The sequence below is a fragment of the Vulpes vulpes genome, unplaced genomic scaffold, assembly GCF_048418805.1.
Source record: "Vulpes vulpes isolate BD-2025 unplaced genomic scaffold, VulVul3 u000000652, whole genome shotgun sequence".
Classification (NCBI taxonomy): Eukaryota; Metazoa; Chordata; class Mammalia; order Carnivora; family Canidae; genus Vulpes; species Vulpes vulpes.
The window spans coordinates 459,913-479,227 of record NW_027325771.1 but is presented as its reverse complement, the minus strand read 5'-3'; the positions used below and the strand labels follow the sequence as shown (position 1 = coordinate 479,227).

The window sequence follows — 19,315 nt, the reverse complement described above, 5'->3', positions numbered from 1 at the left end:
GAGTTGTGGGTTTGAGCCCCACACTGGGTGTAGAGATTACTTAAAAAAAAATGTCAGGGGCATCTGGGGGGCTCAGTGGTTGAGTGTCTGCCTTCAGCTCAGGGCGTGACCCTGGGGTCCTAGGATTGAGTCCTGCATCGGGCTCCCTGCAGGGAGCCTGCTTCTCTCTCTGCCTGCGTCTCTGCCTCTCTCTCTGTGTCTCTCATGAATAAATAAATCTTTTAAAGAAAAAAAAAAAAAGTAGGAAAAATATGTTTTTTAAACATTTTATTTTATTTTTTATTTATTTTTTTTAGATTTTTATTTAATCTAAATGATCATGCTGTCATCTACAGACCTCATTCTTTGATCAGTTGTTCCGATCAGGTCCTTTGTAAATTCAGTGTCTAATCTGGGATCAGGTGTTGAGTTTGTCACGTCTCTTTAGCACCTACAGTTTGGTACCGTTTATCTCCCTTGTCTTTCAAAACCATGACATTTTTGAAGAGTTTAGCTCAGTCACTTTGTAGAATGCACTTCAGCCTGTGTTTTTACATGAGTAGATTCAGGTCATGCATTCTGGCAGGAATAAGACAAAAGTGATGCCATGTTCTCTCCATAGCAGGTGGCACCTTCTTTATTCCATCACCGGTAATGTTAACAGCCAGGATGTTGACACAGGTCATCCGCCAGGTTTCTCGCTGTGAAGTCAACTTAAAAGTATCTTGGATTGGGGACCCTGGGGGCTCAGTCGGTAAGGGTCTGCCTTAGGCTCAGGTCTGGATCCCGGGCTTCTGGGATTGAGCCCCATGTCGGGCCCCTGCTCAGCGGGGAGTCTCCTTGTCCCTCTCCCTTTGCCCCTCCCTTGGTTCGTGCGTGCTCCCTCTCACATAAAATCTTAAAAAAAAAAAAAAAAGTCCCCCAAATATATTTTGTATTTGTTAATAAAAAAAAGTCGGTGTCTTGCGGGTGGTATTATGAGATGACGGAAGCTTGTTCTTCAGGCCACGTTCCTCCGCTGGCCTTAGCGTCCCCCCCGGGGTCCTGCCTGGCCACTTAGTGCTGGGGCGGCTGCCAGGGGCTGGGTTCCCCAACAGGGAGGTGCCGCGTCCGAAGGCATTTTCCTGTGAGGTGGAGCCTCGCTCGAGGTCCGCGTTTTCATCAGTAGGTGCTCGGGGCCTTTACCGAGGGCTGCGGCCGCTCCTGGCCCTGTTGGCAGCTTGTGCCGCCGCCCCGGTGGGGCCTCGCGCCGCATCCTCGGGCAGGTGCTCTCGGCCCGTGACCTTCCGCACCCATCGTCTCTCTTTCCCGGTCCTGGAGCCACTCTTCTCCCAGGAACCCGTGCAGCGGTGCGGGAGGCGGGGGCCCGAAACCTGGGCCGCGGGGACCCCTGCCTGCCCCCCCACCCCCCCGCGCGCAGGCCGCAGCAGGGACCGCACTGCACCTCCACGAACACATACACACTTGCCTTTTCTAACACCCGAGCTCCGTTTGTTCCTGTCACTATTATTGAGCCATAACTAGTGTGCGGCAGCCTGGCAGCTCCCGGGCACAGCCTGTGGCTCCAGCAGCGCATCCTTCCCGCCGCTTGTCATCCTGTCACCCGCGGCTGTTCGGCTGTTCCGGCCTCGACCTCCCTCCCCGCTGCACTGTGGACTCCGCGACGTCCGCGTATCAAGGCCTAAGTCTGTGTGTCTCTGTCTCCTTTAGCTGCTTGGACCCCGCTCGCCCCCCCCCCCCCCGCCCCCCGCAGCTCCCGGGCGTCCTCCGTGTTCAGGGGCTGCTGTCTTGCAGGTTCTTTGTTCGCTGGTTTTGTTGCGGGGATTCGGCGCAGAAGGGCAGTCGTGGGCACTCGTTACTCTCAGACCTGCTTCTCTTGGCCTCCTACCTTCTGGGCCCTTCCGTGTTGTTGCAAAGGGCAAAGTCTCATGCTTTTCCGTAGCTGATTTTCCGCTGTGTGACTGCGTATAAGCACGTGCTACATCTTGTTCATCCACTCGTCCCGCCGCGGACGCTGGCTGCTTCCGTGGCCCGGCCGCTGCGAGCAACGTGGGACAAACACTGAAGGCTGCAGAGGGGTTTTCAAATGAGTGTTTTTGTTTTCTTCGGGGAAACCACTAGTGGCATTACTGGATCATATGGTAATTCTGTTTTTGATTTTTTGAGGACACTCCCCATCCCACAGTGACAGCACCGGTGTACATGGCTACATAGCAAGGCACAAGGGTTTCTTTTTCTCCTCATGTTCCATATCCAACCCTTGTTATTTCTTGTCTTTTTTATCTTAGCCATTCTGACAAGTGTCAGTTGATACCTCATTGTAGTTCTGATTTGCATTTCCCTGAGGAATGATGTTGAGCACCTCTTCATGTGTCTATCGGCCATATGCAGATCTTCTTTGGAAAAATATCTCTTCAGGTCCTCTGCCCATTTTTAATTGGATTATTGGGGGGTTTTTGCTGTTGTATAACTTTATATATTTTGGATATTAACCCGTTACGGGATATATTATTTGCAAGTATCTTCTCCCATTCAGCAGCTCACCTTTTTGTTTTGTCGATGGCTCCCTTCACTGTGCAAAAGCTTTTTATTCTGGTGTAGGCCCAGTAGTTTTGTTTTTGTTTCCCTTGCCCAGTGAGTCATATCCAGCAAGATGTTGCTCATGCTGAGGCCAAACAGATTACTGCCCATGTTTTTTTCCAGGAGTTTTATGGCTTCAGGTATCCCACGTAGATTTTTAATCCATTTTGAGTTTATTTTTGTGTATGGCATAAGAATGTGATCCAGCTTCATTCTTTTGCATGTGGGGGCCCAGCTGTCCCAACACCATTCATTGAACACTGTCTTTTCCCCGTTGTATGTTCCTGCCTCTGCCTCCTCCTCCATAGACTAATTGACCTGTTTCTGGGCTGTCTGCTCTTTTCCACAGATTCGTGTCTGCTTTTGTGCCAGTATCATGGTGCAATCCCTACAGCTTTGTAGGGGTTTGTGTATAATTTGTATATTTTGAAATCTGGGATTGTGATACTACCAGCTTTGGCCTTTCTCAGGATTATTTTGGCTCTTCAGGGTCTTTTGTGGTTCCATACAGATTCTAGAATTAATGTTTTACTTCTGTGAAAAATGCTTTTGGTATTTTGATGGGGATTGAACTGATTCTGTAAATTGCTTTCTGTGGTGTGGACATTTTAACTGTATGAATTCTTGCAGTCTGTGAGCATGGGCTATCTTGCCACTTGCTCATGTTGTCCTCAATTTCCTTCTACAATACTTTGTAGTTTTCAGAATATAGGCCTTTTTTTCCCCCTCATTGGTTATTTCTAGGTTATTTTATTCTTTTTTTTTTATTTTTATTTTTTTTTTATTTTATTCTTTTTGAAGCTGTTAAGTGGGGTTGTTTTTTCCCTTTCTGCCATTTCATTATTAGTGTATAGAAATGCAACAGATTTATGTACATTAACTTCCTATCCTGCAACTTTGTTTTTTAGTGGAGCCTATGGTGGACATATAAATATCATGTCATCTGCAAGCTGTGAGTTTTACTTCTTCCTTACCAATTTGGATGTCTTTTATTTCTTGTCCGCTTGCAGCAGCTGGGGTCTTCTATACCTTGTTGAATAAAAGTGGGGAGAGTGGGCATCCTTGTCTTGTTCCTGACCTTTGAGGAAGAGCTCTCTCAGTTTTCCACCATTAAGGATGATGCTAGTTGTGCATTTTTCATATATGGCTTTTATTATGTTGAGGTCTGTTCCCTCTATACCCACCCTGTTGAGAGTTTTTATCATGATTGGATATGATAATCATATCCAATTTTGTCAAATGCTTTTTCTGCATCTGTGGAGATAATCACATGGGTTTTATCCTTTCTCTTGTTAAGAAAGTGATTGATTTGTGAATATTGAACCATCTTGCATGCCTGTAATAAATCCTACTTGATCATAATGAGTGATTTTTAATGTATTTTTTGCATTTGATTTACTGATACTTTGTTGGGGATTTTTACATGTATGTTCATTAGAGATAGTGGACTGTAGTTTTTTTGTAGTGTCTTTGACTGGTTGTTGATTACCTGGGCAGGGTAATGCCAGCCTCATAGAATGACTTTGGAAGTTTTCCTTTTTTTATTTTTGGGAATAATTTGAGAAGACTGGTTAGTAAAATTTACTTGTGAGGTCATCTGGTCCCTGGACTTGGATTTGTTGGTCGTTGATTACGGACTCAGTTCCATTACTAGCAATCCATCAGTTCAGATTTTCTATTTCTTCTGGTTCAGTTTTGGAAGATGATGTTCCTAGAAATTTACTCATTCCTTGTATATTGTCCAATTTGCTGGCATATAATGTTTTATAATAATATAATCCTTTGTATTTCTGTGGCAGGGGTTCTTTCTCCTCATTCATACCTATTGAGTCCTCTCTGTTTTTCTTGATGAGTGTGGCTAAGAGGTTCATCAATTTTATCTTTTCAAAGAACCAGGTCTTAGCTTCATCTTTTCTATATATTTCTTTTACTGTCTATTTCATTTATTTCTGCTCTAATCTTTATTACTTATTGCCTTCTGTTAGCTTTGGACTTTGTTCTTCTAGCTCTTTTAGGTGGAAGGTTATTTATTTGAGATTTTTCTTGTAACTTGAGATTGTCCTATACTGCTTTAAACCTCTCCTTTAGAATAGCTTTTGCTGTATCCTAAAGATTTTGGACTGTCGTGTTTTCATTTTAATTTGTCTCCATGTATTCTTATTTCCTCTTTGATTTCTTGGTTGTTCAGTAGCATGTTATGTTGTTTAGATTCCATGTATTTGTGTTCTTTCCAGATCTTTTCTTGTAATTTCTGGTTTCATACCTTTGTGGTCAGAGAAGATGCTTGATAGGATTTCAATCTTGATATATTGAGACTTGTTTTGTGGCCTCATATGATCCTGGAGGATGTTCCTTGTGCACTTGAAAAGAATGTATATTGTTATTTTTGGATGGACTGTTCTGTATATATCTGTTAGGTCCTCCATGTAGTGTAATGTGTCATTCAAAGCCACTGTTTTCTTCTTGATTTTTGTCTGGATGATCAATCTATCTATTGATGTAAGTGAGGTGTGAAAGTCTCCTATAGTATTGTAGTACTGTCAATTTTTCTGTCTGTGTTAATTTATGTATTTAGGTGCTCCTGTGTTGGGTGCATAGATGTTTACAGTTGCGACAGCCTTTTGTTGGATTTTTCCCTTCTTCATTATATAGCGCCTTTTTTTTTTTGTTTCTTTCTTGATACAGAGTTTGTTTTGAAGTCTCTTTTGTCTCATGCAAGTATTGCTATCTGGGTTTTTCTTTCTCTTCCATTTGTATGATATATGTTTTCCAGCCCTTCACTTTCAGTCTATCTGTTCTTTTAGTTCTGAAGTTAGTCTCTTGTAGACAGCATGTAGATGGGTCTTGCTTATTATCCAGTCAGTCACCTGTGTCTTTTAATTGGAGCATTTAGTCTACTTATATTTAAAGTAATTATTGATAGGTATGTACTTATAGCCATTTTGTTTATTCTTTTCTGGTTGTTTTTGTAGTTTTTGTCTGTTGCTTTCTTCCTTTGCTCTTTGTGGTTGATGCCTTTGTTTAGTGTTATGCTTAGATTCCTTTCTCTTCATTTTTGGTGTGTCTATTACAAGTGTTTGGTGCTTACCATCTTACGTATATAGCAGTCTATATTAAGTTGATGGTTGCTTAAGTTCAAACGTATTCCAAAAGCACTAAATTTTAACCCACTCTCCATGTTTTATATATATCATGTCATATTCTACGTCTTTTTTGTGTGTGTATCCCTTCACTGATTTTTGTAGATTGGAATTTACTACTAGGCGGTTTAACGTCCATACTGGCATTATAAGTAATCTGCTATTTTTATTGTGTTTGCTTTTACCTATGAAATTTTTTCTTTCATAATTTTCTCCTATTTATTGCCTTACCTTTCCACTTAAAGAGTTCTCTTTGACATTTCTTTTAAGGCCAGTTAAATGGTGGTGAACTCCTTTAACTTTTGTTTGCCTGGGGAATGCCTTTTCTGAATGATAGGCTTGCTGGGTAGTGTTCTTGGTTGCCAGGTTTTTGCTTTCAGCACTTTGTATCATTCTGCTCCCTCTGGCCAGCAAAGTTTCTGCTATAAAATCAGCTGACAGCCTTATAGGATTTCCCTTGTGTGTAACTGTTGTCTGTTGTGGCTCTAAAACGCCCTCTCATTATGCCTGCTGGTTATTTATTTATTTATTTACTTATTTATTTAGAGCAGGGAGTGGGGCAGGGACAGAGGGAAAGGAAGAGAGAATCTCAGGTAGGCTCTGCATTGAGTGTGGACCCCAACACGGGGCTCAATCCCACGACCCTGAGATCATGACCTGAGCCCAAATCAAGAGTGGGATGCTTAACCAACTGAGCAACCCAGGCGCCCCAGCATTTGTTGTTTTAGTTATTATGTGTCTTGAAGTGGACCTCTTTGTGTTTCCTGGATATGGGTGTTTATTTACTGCCCAAGATTAGCTAAGTTTTTAGCTATTTCTTCAAATAAGTTTTTTGCTTTCTTCTCTCTCTTCTCTTGGGATTCCTCTAATGTAAATGTTGTTACAGTTGATGTCACTGAGTCCCCCTAAACTATTCTATTCTTTTTTTGTTTGTTTTTTGCTGTTCATTGTGGTTGCTTTCTGTTATTGTGTCTTACAGATCGCTGATCTGTTCTTATGCATCTTCTAACCTGTTCCCTCTAGTATGTGTGGTTCTTAAAAATTTCATTTACTGAATTCTTTATTCCTTCTTTGTTGATAGTCTGAGCTTCTCTACTCTTTTCTCAAGTTCAGAGAGTATCTTTATGACCATTATTTTCTATAAATTCTAGTTAGTTAACATACAGTATAATATTAGTTTTAGGTATGACCATTACTTTGAATTCTTTATCAGGTGTATTGTTTTTCTCTGTTTCATTGAACTCTTACTTTGATTTTTGTCCTGTTCATTTGGGACCTATTTCTATCTTCTCATTCTGTCTCTCTGTTTCTATGGATTAGGGAGATCGGCTGTGTCTTCTGGTCTTGAAAATAGTGGCCTTGTGTAGAAGAGGTCCTTTGATGCCCTGTAGCGCAGCGCTCCTGTTTCCTCAAACCAGCTGCTCGAGGCAGGTCTTTGGAGGCCACATGCACCCTACCGTTGTGCTTGGGCTGTGTTTGCCATTAGGACATTGCTGTTAGCCCGTAAACCACCGTGCCTGCTCAGAGTACACACTCAGGGTTTGGTCCCTATACTGCTGAAGGGCCGGGGTCCATGGTGGGCTAATAGGTCGGGGGAGCAGCAGTCAGACTAGTTGTCTGGAGTTAGCCTCTTTGTCACAGTTGCGGGGACACCGACCAACAGGACTTTATCTGTGAAGCCAGCTGACAGGCTCAGCTGTGCAAACTGCAGGTGTGCTGGGATACGGGGTATCCTCCTCCTCTCCGTGTGGCAGGAGTCACTTTGGAGGGATACCTGCTAAGGCTGGTGGGTTGAATGGGACAGGCCATATGGTGCTAGCAAGATGGGTGAAGTGTTAGTGTTCAGCTGTCTAGGCTGGGGAAGGAGAGAGAGAGAGAGAAACGGTGCTTGCCAGCACTTAGCTTCTTAGAGAAATCTCCTAAAGATCTCTGCCTTGTTCTGAGATTAGTAAATAAATCTCCTTCGGTCCACCCCAGGCTCTTTCCAAACTGCGACTTTGGTGCTGTGTCCATAGTTGCTTATTATGCTTGTTCTTTAAGGGCAGAACTTCGCTTCCTATTGCCCTCTGGCTCTTAGAGTTAAGCCCATTGATTTTTAAAGTCCCACTGGTTTCCAAACCAGATGTTAGAGAGACTCCTCTTCCTGGTGCAGGTCCCCAGTATCTGGGGTGCCTGGTGTGGGGTTTCATGTCTCTGCATGAGTCCCTCCTGCTTGTCGTTAGGTCTCACCAGGGCTTATGTTCCCAACCCCGTTTCCACTCCTGTTTCATGTGGCCTTCCCTCTGGGATCACCCGTGGAAGGTCTGTTGTGGCCGTCTTCAGTGTTGGCTGTCCACGTGCAGCTGTTACCTTGGCGTGTCAGTGGGACAAGGTGAACTTGGGAATCTTACTACCCTATCTTCTATCTGACTCCTACATCTCTAGGTCTAATTCTATATCTTATCCATATTAGGGGATGGCAAACTAGAGCCCAAGGGCCAAATCCAGTCTGTCACCTGTCTTTGCTAATGAAGTTCTACTGGAATACAGCCACGTCCATTGGTTTATACTTTGTCTTGCTCTACAACTGCAGGATCAATTGTGACAGTAACCAAAAAATGCACAAAACCAAGATATGTACTGTTGGGCCCTTTATGAAAAAAGTTTGCAAGCCCCTGGTCTTTACTGAGGAACTCACTCCTTTGATGGTAAAAATCCTGTCACTATTCAATAAAAAACGTCTACTTCTTTGCATAATTCCCTTGTTAGGTAAACTATGTCCCAAATGCATCAGCAAATCCTTTAAGCCCTGATGAAGGAGAAGGGTTAAGTTTTTAACTCTCTGGTAGGGGAAACTAGTCTCCCCCTCTTATATTTTTTTATCTTTTTCAAGTAGTCTGCTTATATTTTATATAAATATTAACATTGCTTATTCCTCCAGAATACACATAAAATTAATAATGATTTCCCCCCCAAATTTCTGGGAATATTGCGTTTTTACCAGGTTTCTTTCATTTCTAAAGGAAGGGATGGCACTCAAATCTTAGAATTGTGTTGAATTATGTAAATGACTTTTTCTGTGGGGATTATAAATCCTGGTGCTTCGATACCTCCATTGTTTCCCCTGCTCCATTCCCAAATATGATAGCAGCCAAGAACTCCTTTCCATTCTTGGGCAACCCTAAAATATTTGGAATGTACAAGAATGCTACCTTCTCACAGAACAAAGTTCTAGCTCCCTGTTTAGAATTAAATACAAATGCTGAATAGGCTTTTTGAAAAGTGATATGCCGCATGAAGTACAGATAAGTAACTTGGGGGACGTCGGTGGCTCAGTTGGTTACATGTCTGCCTTCTGCTCAGGTCATGATCTCAGTATCCTGGGATCGAGCCCAGCACTGGGTGCCCTGCTCAGCGGGGAGTCTCCTTCTCCCTTTCCCTCTGCCCTCCACTCATGCTCTCTCTCTCCCTCAAATAAAATCTTAAAAAAAAAAAAAAAAGATAATTTAAATTTCTTTTGCATTCTTGCTTTGCTGAAAAGAATTTAAAAGGAAGTAGACACACTGGAAACAATCCTGAATACAGGTAAGTAAATTGAAATTGTATGTGTATCGTATCTGTGATATATAAATTTTTTATATATGTTTTCTTGCAGGATGCCATGGCTTTTAATAAGTTTAATGTTCTCCACTGGCACATCGTCGATGACCAGTCTTTCCCTTATCAGAGTGTCACTTTTCCTGAGTTAAGCAACAAAGTGAGTAATTCATGTTATTGTACTCTGTCTACAAAAATGTTTGTATGGTTTCTTTGGAAGTTTTTAGCTTAAGTCTTACTTATGGATAGCATTAAAGTATAAAAGTTACATGTTTGTGGTTTAAAAACTTTTTTAGTAGGCTGTGGCTTACCAATTTAGATCCATCCATAAAACTTACTACAACTGTTATTATGAATGAAAACAATCTCTAGTAGTTACACAAATAAACTTTAAAAAACTTAATGTAAGAGACCTGAAGCACACATAACTAATGTAGGGTTGAGTATTTTTATCACGTAGTCTGCAGTACTGGATTCTGTAAACGATGTTTTCTCTCTGAAAAACTGCATAGAGAATTTTAGAGATGAGAGCTCCTTAGAAAATAACGGCTGTCTCATAAGTGTTCAAATTAAGTCTATTATGAAACCCTTGGAGGTGGGAACAAGCCTCGGTGTCATCTCGCTTGGTAACTGACCTCCTCATCCAGAGTTGCAGTTAGGAAGGAACTCTGTGTGTTGTCCTCTGGTCACAATTCCCACGCTTTCTCCAGTGTTATGTAGTATAGGTTGAAATGTTAGTGGTACTCCTGTTTGCACTTGCTTTTTATTACACAAAATCTCACACACATGCAGAAGTAGATAATGACTTCCATGTTCTTGCCACATAACTTCAGTAATCAGTACTTGGCCAGTCTTGTATCACCTGTACTCATCCTCCCTTGCCACCATTACTTTTAAGGAAATCCCAGACACCATATCTCATTTGTAAAAAAGGAATGTTTTTGTTAAAACAAAAACCCCATATTATTGCAGCTGAGAAATTAACAATCTAGCTAGCCAACAGTTATTTACATTTCCCCAAGTGCCTTTACCTTTTCTTAATGAAAAAAAATTTATTTGCAATAGGATGCAAATGAGTTCCATATACTGTGGTCAGTTAATATGTCCATTAATTGTCTTTTGATCTATGGGTGTCCTCCCTGCCCATATTTTTTTTTCTTGGTAATTTGTTATTTTTATTAAACTAAATCATTTGTCTAGTTCCCAAAGTCTGAGTTTTGCTGATGACATTTCCATACTGTCAGTTAATGTGTTCTTCTATCTCTAATATTTATTCTAAGTAAGTAGATCTGATCTTGCTTGGATATAAATTTGATGGGGTGCATGGGACAATACTACTTCTTAGGAGTTGAGCATTTATATTTATGTATAACTTAAGATATAGCTTATAAATTATATGTAATATTTATTTATATCTTAAAGGTGCTACAGTAACACCTTTAATTGACCTTTATCTTTAGTTACAACCCATACTCATTATAAAGGGATTGAGAGAAATGATTACCAAAAAAAGCCACTTATCAAAGCATGTCTGAGGGAATTTTTAAAGCTGATAATAATTAAAATGACTTTGAAAGGTGACAGCCCAACTCTGTCATAGTGTGTGAATTTTCATTCTAAAACGGACAAGGCAGTGTATTCAGTTTTCACAGATTTGACTTTGGAAGTCAAACATTTTATTTCTCTTTTGTTGTATGGTTACGAGGTTGAAATAGCATGACGGTAAATGTTCCTGAAACAAGAGGAGCTAGTAGAGATAGTTCCATTAGTAAATCCAGAAATAACCCACAGTGTGCTGAGCCTACTGATAAGATATGGTAAATAGTTTAAATGAGTCCTCCAGGTGCCTGGCTGGCTCAGTCAGTAGAGCATGGGACTCTTGAGGGCATGAGTTTGAGCCCACACTGGGCACAGAGGTTACTCATGAATGCATGAATGATTAAGTATTTTTTTTAAGATTTTATTTATTTATTCATAGAGGTACAGAGAAAGAGAGAGGCAGAGACCCAGGCAGAGGGGAGAAGCGGGCCCCATGCAGGGAGCCCAACGTGGGACTTGATCCCGGGTCTCCAGGATCATGCCCCAGGCTGCAGGCGGTGCCAAACCACTGCACCACTGGGCTTGAATGAATGAATAAGTAAATAAAATGTGGGGATTAAAGAAAAATTTTTAAAACTGAGTCCTCCAACATCACATAGGACTATTTAATACATTGTGATACTAGAAAAATGACTTGTCCAGTATCATTGTGCAAATACAACTGTTGAGAGTATCCTGGACAGATCCATTCCATATATTTTAATAAATATGGCTTTTATAGGGAAGCTATTCTTTGTCTCACGTTTATACACCAAGTGACGTCCATACAGTAATTGAATATGCCCGATTACGAGGGATTCGAGTCATACCCGAATTTGACAGTCCTGGACATACACAGTCTTGGGGAAAAGGTAAGGAGTGTCTGTCTGCAAGTTGCAAAGAATGAGTACCTGAGGTCCTCCATCTTTTATGAGCTGGTGTTTATTCATTTTGTTCATAAGTGTGGTTTGCACAAAAGTAGCACTGTCGACAGATGGAATTGAATAATTATTGTGAGCAAGGTACGATGGCTAGGCACTGCCTAAAATATGACAACAAGGGCTAGAGGAATTACAAGTAGAACATGCTAAGTGATTTTAAGAAATAGTTTCATGGATGAGAAGGACACTTAAAATGCTTTTGAGGGATTAAAAAAATACATTTATGTTTCTGGTAAAGGGAATATCATGAAGAAAGGCAGAAGTTGGAGTGTAAGTGCAGCAAATAGTAAGCACTAGAGGGTGGTTAGGAACTGGCACTGGAGCCACAGAACCTGGCTTTGAATCCTGTTTCTGCTTTTTATAACCTGAATGGCCCTGAGCATGTTAAAGAATGTCTCATCTCAGTTTCCCCATATCTAAAATGTAGTAACTGTCATGTAATTTTGTTGAGGGTTAAATAACAATTATAAATGCTTGCTTTATATTCATTCAGATAATACTGAGGGCAGACATGGGAGATAAATCTGATGAAATACATGTAGAGGGAGGGGGGCCTTGGGTGAGGAACGTGGGCTCCATCAGGACACATGGAAACAAGTGAAAGAGGAGAATCATCACATAATGGGAACCACACTCCGGGGAAACCTATGTGAGGAAGAGGTGACAGACTGGAAGTAGAAAGAACCTGAAGTCCTAGACCAGAATGGCGATAATGGGAATGGAAAATAATGTACGGAACTGAGAGACATTCTGGGTGTGTGGTCCATGGAACTTGGCAACTGACCAGCTGTGTGGAGAAGGACGGAAAGTTCCAGGGAAGGAGCAGGAGCAGCTACCCTAGGAACTTACTCAACAGAGAATTTAGCTTTTGTTAGACGGCATTTGAAGTGCAGCTGGAATATCTAAAAGTGTCAAAAAAAAAAAAAAATAGATAAATTTAAAAATAAAAAAGAGTGTCGAGCAGGGAATCTGAAATACAGATTGAAGCTCAAGAAAAAGGGTTTGGGTGAGCTGGAGATTTGGGAGTTATTAATATTTGAGATATTTGAAGTAGATAAAATAGAATGATGGAAAAGGAAACAGGCACAGGGGATAGAACTCAAGAATCAGTTCCATCATCTTACTTACTTGGAGGAATTTACCAAGGTAACTCCTAGTTAATGTGCTTATTTTTTTCTGTATAAACTCACAGCTTTTTAAAAAAAAAAAAAACAGCTTAAAAATAAAATAGTATAATCACGTGCAAAGCCTTGTCTTCGTGATTAAAATACTACTTCTTTCTTCTAGGTCAGAAAAACCTCCTGACTCCATGTTACAACGGACATAAGCAGTCTGAGACCTTTGGACCCATAAACCCTATTCTGAATTCAACTTACTCCTTCCTGTCTCAGCTTTTCAAAGAAGTTAGTGCAGTGTTTCCAGATCAGTTCATTCACTTGGGAGGAGACGAAGTGGAATTTAAATGTTGGTATGACAGTTCTTTAAAATCCTTATTTTTTTTTACCATTGCATTTGAAGTAGGTATTTGAGGTCTCCACATGAAAAGGGAAGATGTGGGGAAAGATCTCTGCTTGCAAGGTTTTAAGTTAGTAAGATAACTGGAGAATACAAGCTTTTAGGAAGGAGAATCAAGATGTGAGAGACAGTGGAGATTGAAGACTACAGTGAAGGGCGATGATTAAGTGGGGGAGAATTTTTTCAAGTAAAAATGCTCTTTGCCAATAGCCTTAGATGGAGAAGAGAGGCATGAAATAGCAAACTAGGATAACCCATAAAGAAGTTATTCTCTTTTAAGATTATTGATTTGAGAAAGCGAGCGTGAGCAGGGAAGAGAGGGAGAAGCAGGTTCCCTGTGAGCAAGGAGCCCAATGTGGAACTCGATCCCAGGACCCTGAGATCCAGACCTGAGCGGAAGGCAGATGCTTAACCAACTGAGCCACTCACGCATCCCTCATAATAAAGTTTTTAGGCTCAAAACTTTAAGTTTTAAATTTGCACAAATAAAGGTAGGGATGTGTGCTGCTTGACAGAGACTGGGTTTATCAAATTCTAATGCAATTTTAATCACTGTTTTTGTTGAAGGGAGTCCAATCCAGAAATCAGAGATTTCATGAAGTGGAAAGGCTTTGGTGGAGATTATAAAAAACTAGAATCTTTCTATGTTCAGAAGTAAGTTTTTGTAAGCCAACTTCTATTTTATTTGATCTGTGCCTTTTGTAAAACTTTTAGCTGTGTAGTTGTTTCATTTTCTCTCCACTCCTTGTCAAAGTGTAGATACTGTTATACTTTGTTATACGCAGTGTCAGTGAAAAATCATCAAAAGAAAATAGTATCCACAGCTTTCTTTGAAGCAATGCAATGATGACTAAGGCTTGCAGGAAGTGTCGGAGGGTAGCACTCAGCTGCTCAGAGATTTCAGTGCGAAGCCCTGGCTTCCCTGTGAAGTCTTTATCACCGTCCAACCTGTGGAATTCGTTCCCTTTGGTCAACTCCAGGAACATTTCTTTTACTTCCTGTGATGTCCAGTACGATAGGCGCAGCTGCATGGGGCTGTAATTCAGGGACTTAGATCAGCCACATTTCACGTGTTCAACAGCTGGATGAGGCTACTGGCTCCTATGCTGGAAAGCATGAGATAGGATGTCTTGATCATTGCCGAAACTGGGCACTGCTCTAGATTAGTGATCAGTAAGCTTTTTCATTAAAGGCCCAGAGAGTAAAATCTTTTTTAGGCTTCGTGGGCCCCATTCTTGTTTTTTAAACAATATTTACAAGTGTGAAAACCATTCCTCGCTGATAAGCCATACAAAATCAGGCTGTGGGCTGTCGTTTGCCAACTCTTAAATCAAGGCAGCTCAGATTCCAGCCTTTTCCTCTTTTGCTTTTTGTGTGAAATTACATTCTAATTAATGTAATCTAATTAATGCAATTAATGTAATGTTCTAATCTAATTTCTAATTAAGAAATTACATTCTAATTTTCTAATCCTGCAGAAAAATTGGCATTGTCTAAATACCAGGAAGTATTTTTGGATTGTCAGCAATCGTTGAATGTTACGTAGTTGACATCACAGGCCAAATCAGTTTCTTCTAAGATAGCCATGAAATTACCAGAAGTTGTGGTTTATATACTACGCTGTGAATTGCCATGTCTTCCCCACTTTGGGACGTGCTAATTATTGGCCCATTCCTTCAGCACATGACTTTTAAGTCCTCTGCTGTGTGACATTCTACGCCATGTGCTTGAAAGAAGGAACCCCAACTTCAGGTTCTGCTATAAAGCTGTGCTGCAGTGAAAGGCCTGCCAACATGACAATCCTTTATAGAAAACTTTAAACGTTGTTAAGCTCGTGCTCTGAAATAACTTTTTTCCCCCCCAACGGTAGGGTTTTGGATATTGCTTCAACTGTAAACAAGGGAGCCATAGTCTGGCAAGAAGTTTTTGATGATCATGTGAAGGTGAGAAGTATGAAGACTGCTTTTGATTCTGATAATAAGAGAGACTTATTAACATCTTGGAAGGAAGCACAGTTGTCCTCAACATTACAGGGAAGTTAGCTTACCTTTTAAACTTTCTGTAGACTGAGATTGTGCCACCTTTCCATCTCTCCCTTCCACCCTCTCCCACGTTCCTCCCCCCACCATCACATTATGTCACAAATCAGAGTACTTTGAAGTAAATTCTTTTTTCACAAGGGCAGAACAAACAAGAATGAAGGAGTCTTTATAGCTACAAAGGTAGTTTTAAATTGTCAACAAACACGCTTTTTACTTTCCTTTGGGTAACTGACCGTTTCAAATCTAGTTACTAGTATTACCCTTAGAGAAGGGTTAGTGACGTCTTCCAAGTAAGGATAACAGCAGTGTACAGATGGGAAGAAAGCCTTAGTCCGTTATACCTAACTGGTGTCCTGTGTAGGCAGAGGTGAAATCTCCAACCTTAGGGTTGATGAAACTTCTAATTTCAAGGCCCTACAACCATTGTGTTTAGTACTAAGAAGGGGAAATTTTTTTTTTTCAAGAATCTTAGGTGGTTACTTTCCTAATAACTACGATGGCTTCAACTTTCATTTGTAATTGTTGGCCCTAATCGTACATATCCTTTGTAACTTTAATAGCTTCAGCCAGGTACGATTGTTCAAGTATGGAAATTTCAATCATATAGTGAGGAACAAGCTCAAGTCACAGCCGCTGGCTTCCCTGTCATCCTTTCTGCTCCTTGGTACTTAGATTGGATTAGTTATGGACAAGACTGGAAAGGTTACTATAAAGTGGACCCTCTTGATTTTAGTGGTAAGTGACATACCCATTACGTTGATTGGCTAGTTTTCTTCCTTAATTTACCACTAGGATATTATCAACTCACTATCCTCACTTTTATGTTTGATTCTTGATTTCTTAAGAAAAAGAGAAGGCCCTGTTCATTTTAAACCTTGTAAAAGTATCTGTTTCCACCAATGAGCATTGTTACTCACCCTACAGTTCAAAGACTCTGGATTGCATTAACCTTGTATCTCCTTCAATGGGCCTTTCCACTGTAAGACACTGAAGGAAGGCTATAGTCTACTTCCATGGGTTTCGGGCTGTGTTGTTTTTGGATCCTGAGGAGTTAGGCATCCTTCGGGGAGGCGACAGTAAGAGGAACAGAGTGGTGGAGCCTTAGGCTCGCAGATCCCTGTCCTTAAGACCAGCTCTACTTTATCCAGCTTTCTACACCAGATTTCACAAAATTTCCTTCAAGAAGAAGGATTTTAGTGTTAAAAAATACTTCAAAACTGTAGGTCTGTTAGGAATTGACCTTTCTGCAGAAGGTATTTTCTGAGAATCAGAAGGTGCATCACAGGAGTTAATTGTCACAAGTACCCGATTAAGTTTTCATAAAATTGAAATAAAGTAAAAATATGGTAACAAGCACTGTGGAGATAAAGTTTTCTACCCTTTTTGTGTGAAAAACCATGAATACCTCCCACGGTTCTGTGGACCCCAGAAGTGTTGGCCTACAATAAAGGTAGAATGAGAAACCAGTTATTGCCTCTGTGTAAAAGCTTTGAGCAGCTTACTTCATTCCTATCAATTCAATGATTTTAATGTAGGTTCTCCAGAACAGAAAAAACTTGTCATGGGTGGAGAAGCTTGTCTGTGGGGAGAATATGTGGATGCAACTAACCTCACTCCAAGATTATGGTATGGAATTTAAGTGGTAATGTGTGAATTAAAAATTAAAGTGCCTTATTTCTTTTTCTCCAAGTGGGGAAGCACTAGAAATATCCCCAAGCATATACTTTAGATACTTAAGAAAACATGCATTTAAATTGCTTTGGTGGACATGTTGGTTTACCTTTCAGGCCCCGGGCAAGTGCTATTGGTGAAAGACTGTGGAGTCACAGCAACGTCAAAGACCTAGAGGATGCCTACAATAGACTGACAGTTCACCGCTGCAGAATGGTCAGGTAAGACCTTTTCAAAGCAAGGACACGAAGTCCAGGGTGATTTTTTTTTTCTCTCTGTAAATAGAAATGTATAGCCTCTAACAGTTTCCAGTTTATAATTAATCAGTAATTTCTGTAGGAAACATAATTATTCCTATATGGAAAAGAGATTTGATTTGAGAAAGAGCGAGGGAGAAGCAGGGAGCCTGATGAGGGGCTTGGTGCCACAACCCTATCATAACCTGAGTGCCCTGATATTGACCTTGGTGTAACTTTTAATTCCATCTTGACCACTTTAACAGTCTTTTTTCATTAATGAATGCTACAGCTAGTGATCCAAACTATAACATCAATCTAAAACCTCTCTAATTCATACTTTATCTGTTCTAGCCGGGGAATAGCTGCAGAACCTCTTTATACTGGATATTGTAACCACTGAATACAAAACAAAAAATGAGCTTAAACAAAGAAGAAAACGCTACAATCAAGTTGATTATGAAATCATGGAAATTAAAATTTCATATAGTTTTCAAATAAAATATCTTTTTAAAGATTGAACCTCTATCTCATTAAATATTACAAATAGAAGACTGGCATCTTGTTAAAGAAGCTCAAAAAAAATATCGTGGTGACACTGAACATGTTCCATAGTAATAACTTTATAGATACATAATACAGTTCATGTACATAACTTTCAACATCCAAGTTTATTATACAGAGCAGAATGCACAACTCCAGTGCCCCTGTCAGTTCAGTAAAACAATAAAAATTCTTCTTAAGAAAATGCAGTAGGTAGGTGCTCTCGAGTGTGTCTCCAAAGACCTAAAGCACTTGGGTCAAGCCACTTCGCCGGCTGAGCAGTATAGATTGGTCTTGAGGATTCATAGCTTGATAATTAGATAGTTCTAAGGCAAAAGTAGCTGAGCCCGATGTAAGCGTTCGAAGCACAGTTGAATAACCCTAATCAAAATAAAATTTAAGACCGTTGTCAAATTTAACCAGCAGGAAGAGAGAGGTGAGGCTCAGCTCTTCACCATTATTAGGAAAGGTGATGATGTTACTCATGTGACTTAACCACTGTGGCAGGAACTATTTGATAGGGAGATACTGTGGAGGGCAGGTATCTAGTGTGGGTAAGCTTCAGGTGTATTCCCTGGTCTCCACACTCCGTAAGGTAGCTGGCGCCACAATTTGATATGGCATAGCTCAATCTTTGAGGAGAATGGAAATAATCCCACCAAGCTGATGTTATCCCTTGGATTTCCTTAACGATTTAAATCCAAAGACCTAACTAACCTCGCCTCCTATAAATTAAAGCCCCGATTGTCTACTTTTCAGCATAAATATCCCCAGTATTAAAAAGAATATATACTTCACAGTCGCTGAGTACCTACCATAATTTCTGCTAAAGGCACAAATCCAATAACAATTTTGTTTTCCTGACGAGTCTGGATTTCCTGAATGGTTCCTCTTCTTTGTGCCAGATCTGCTAGCACAGGGCTGAGGTAATCTCCAGGCACCGTCACCTCGAGATTCATCAGGGGCTCTAACACTTGCTTATCAGCTTTCTTCAGAGCCTAAAGAAGTTAATAGAGTTTTAAACACCCTTCCTAAAATTAGAAATCAAATTCCCATTAGATTCATAACCACTTGAACACAAATTTTGCCTGTCCTTGTAAGCCTAGAGCTCTAGCAACAAGACATAATAAGCCTGCTTTCACTGTCTACAAAGATAATAAACCAGGTACATGGCCAGGGGGTGCTTAGTAAAGCTTGGTTATATAGAGCACCTATGAACACATGGCCAGAGATAAAATGAAAGAAAATGGTTTTCCCCTTCCACTCATAGTCTGTGTCAGGGCAAATCAAGAAATATACTACACAAACATTCTCAACAAAAGGCAAGAAGAAAAAGCACATAAATGCATAAACTGAAAAAAGCCACTGAGGCACACAGGGCAAGTAGTTACTAGATAAAATGAAAGCACCAGGGTCCCCAGGAGAGACAGTCTCTCAGACTATCGCTACATCAGACAAACTCTGGGTAATGGGTTTTGGAGGACACTGCTAAGACCATAAGTACCAGTGGGTCT

General features: G+C 40.6%; 2 protein-coding genes across 8 annotated transcripts in view; one reads left to right on the top strand and one right to left on the bottom strand.

The window, feature by feature from the left end:
* The window catches only part of HEXB (hexosaminidase subunit beta), a 29,212-nt gene extending 11,432 nt beyond the window's left edge, over nucleotides 1–17,780 (top strand). Inside the window, exons 6-14 of the mRNA XM_072745343.1 lie at nucleotides 9,334–9,435; nucleotides 11,596–11,725; nucleotides 13,082–13,262; nucleotides 13,877–13,963; nucleotides 15,180–15,252; nucleotides 15,912–16,086; nucleotides 16,887–16,977; nucleotides 17,139–17,243; nucleotides 17,613–17,780. Of these exons, the coding sequence (XP_072601444.1) occupies nucleotides 9,334–9,435; nucleotides 11,596–11,725; nucleotides 13,082–13,262; nucleotides 13,877–13,963; nucleotides 15,180–15,252; nucleotides 15,912–16,086; nucleotides 16,887–16,977; nucleotides 17,139–17,243; nucleotides 17,613–17,661 (993 nt within the window). The 3' untranslated portion in view covers nucleotides 17,662–17,780. The remainder of the gene's footprint in view (nucleotides 1–9,333; nucleotides 9,436–11,595; nucleotides 11,726–13,081; nucleotides 13,263–13,876; nucleotides 13,964–15,179; nucleotides 15,253–15,911; nucleotides 16,087–16,886; nucleotides 16,978–17,138; nucleotides 17,244–17,612) is intronic.
* Nucleotides 17,781–17,863: 83 nt separating this feature from the next.
* Nucleotides 17,864–19,315, bottom strand: part of GFM2 (GTP dependent ribosome recycling factor mitochondrial 2) — a 56,988-nt gene continuing 55,536 nt past the window's right edge. For 6 of the 7 annotated variants that reach the window (XR_011999147.1, XM_025982290.2, XM_025982281.2 and 3 more), the window contains 2 exons: nucleotides 18,617–18,799; nucleotides 17,864–18,182 (listed from right to left, as the gene is read on the bottom strand). Coding sequence is in view for 6 of the 7 variants with exons in the window: in XM_025982290.2 (XP_025838075.1) it covers nucleotides 18,045–18,182; nucleotides 18,617–18,799 (321 nt within the window). In the remaining variant the exon portion in view is untranslated. The remainder of the gene's footprint in view (nucleotides 18,183–18,616; nucleotides 18,800–19,315) is intronic. The other variant, XM_025982297.2, reaches the window with a different exon arrangement.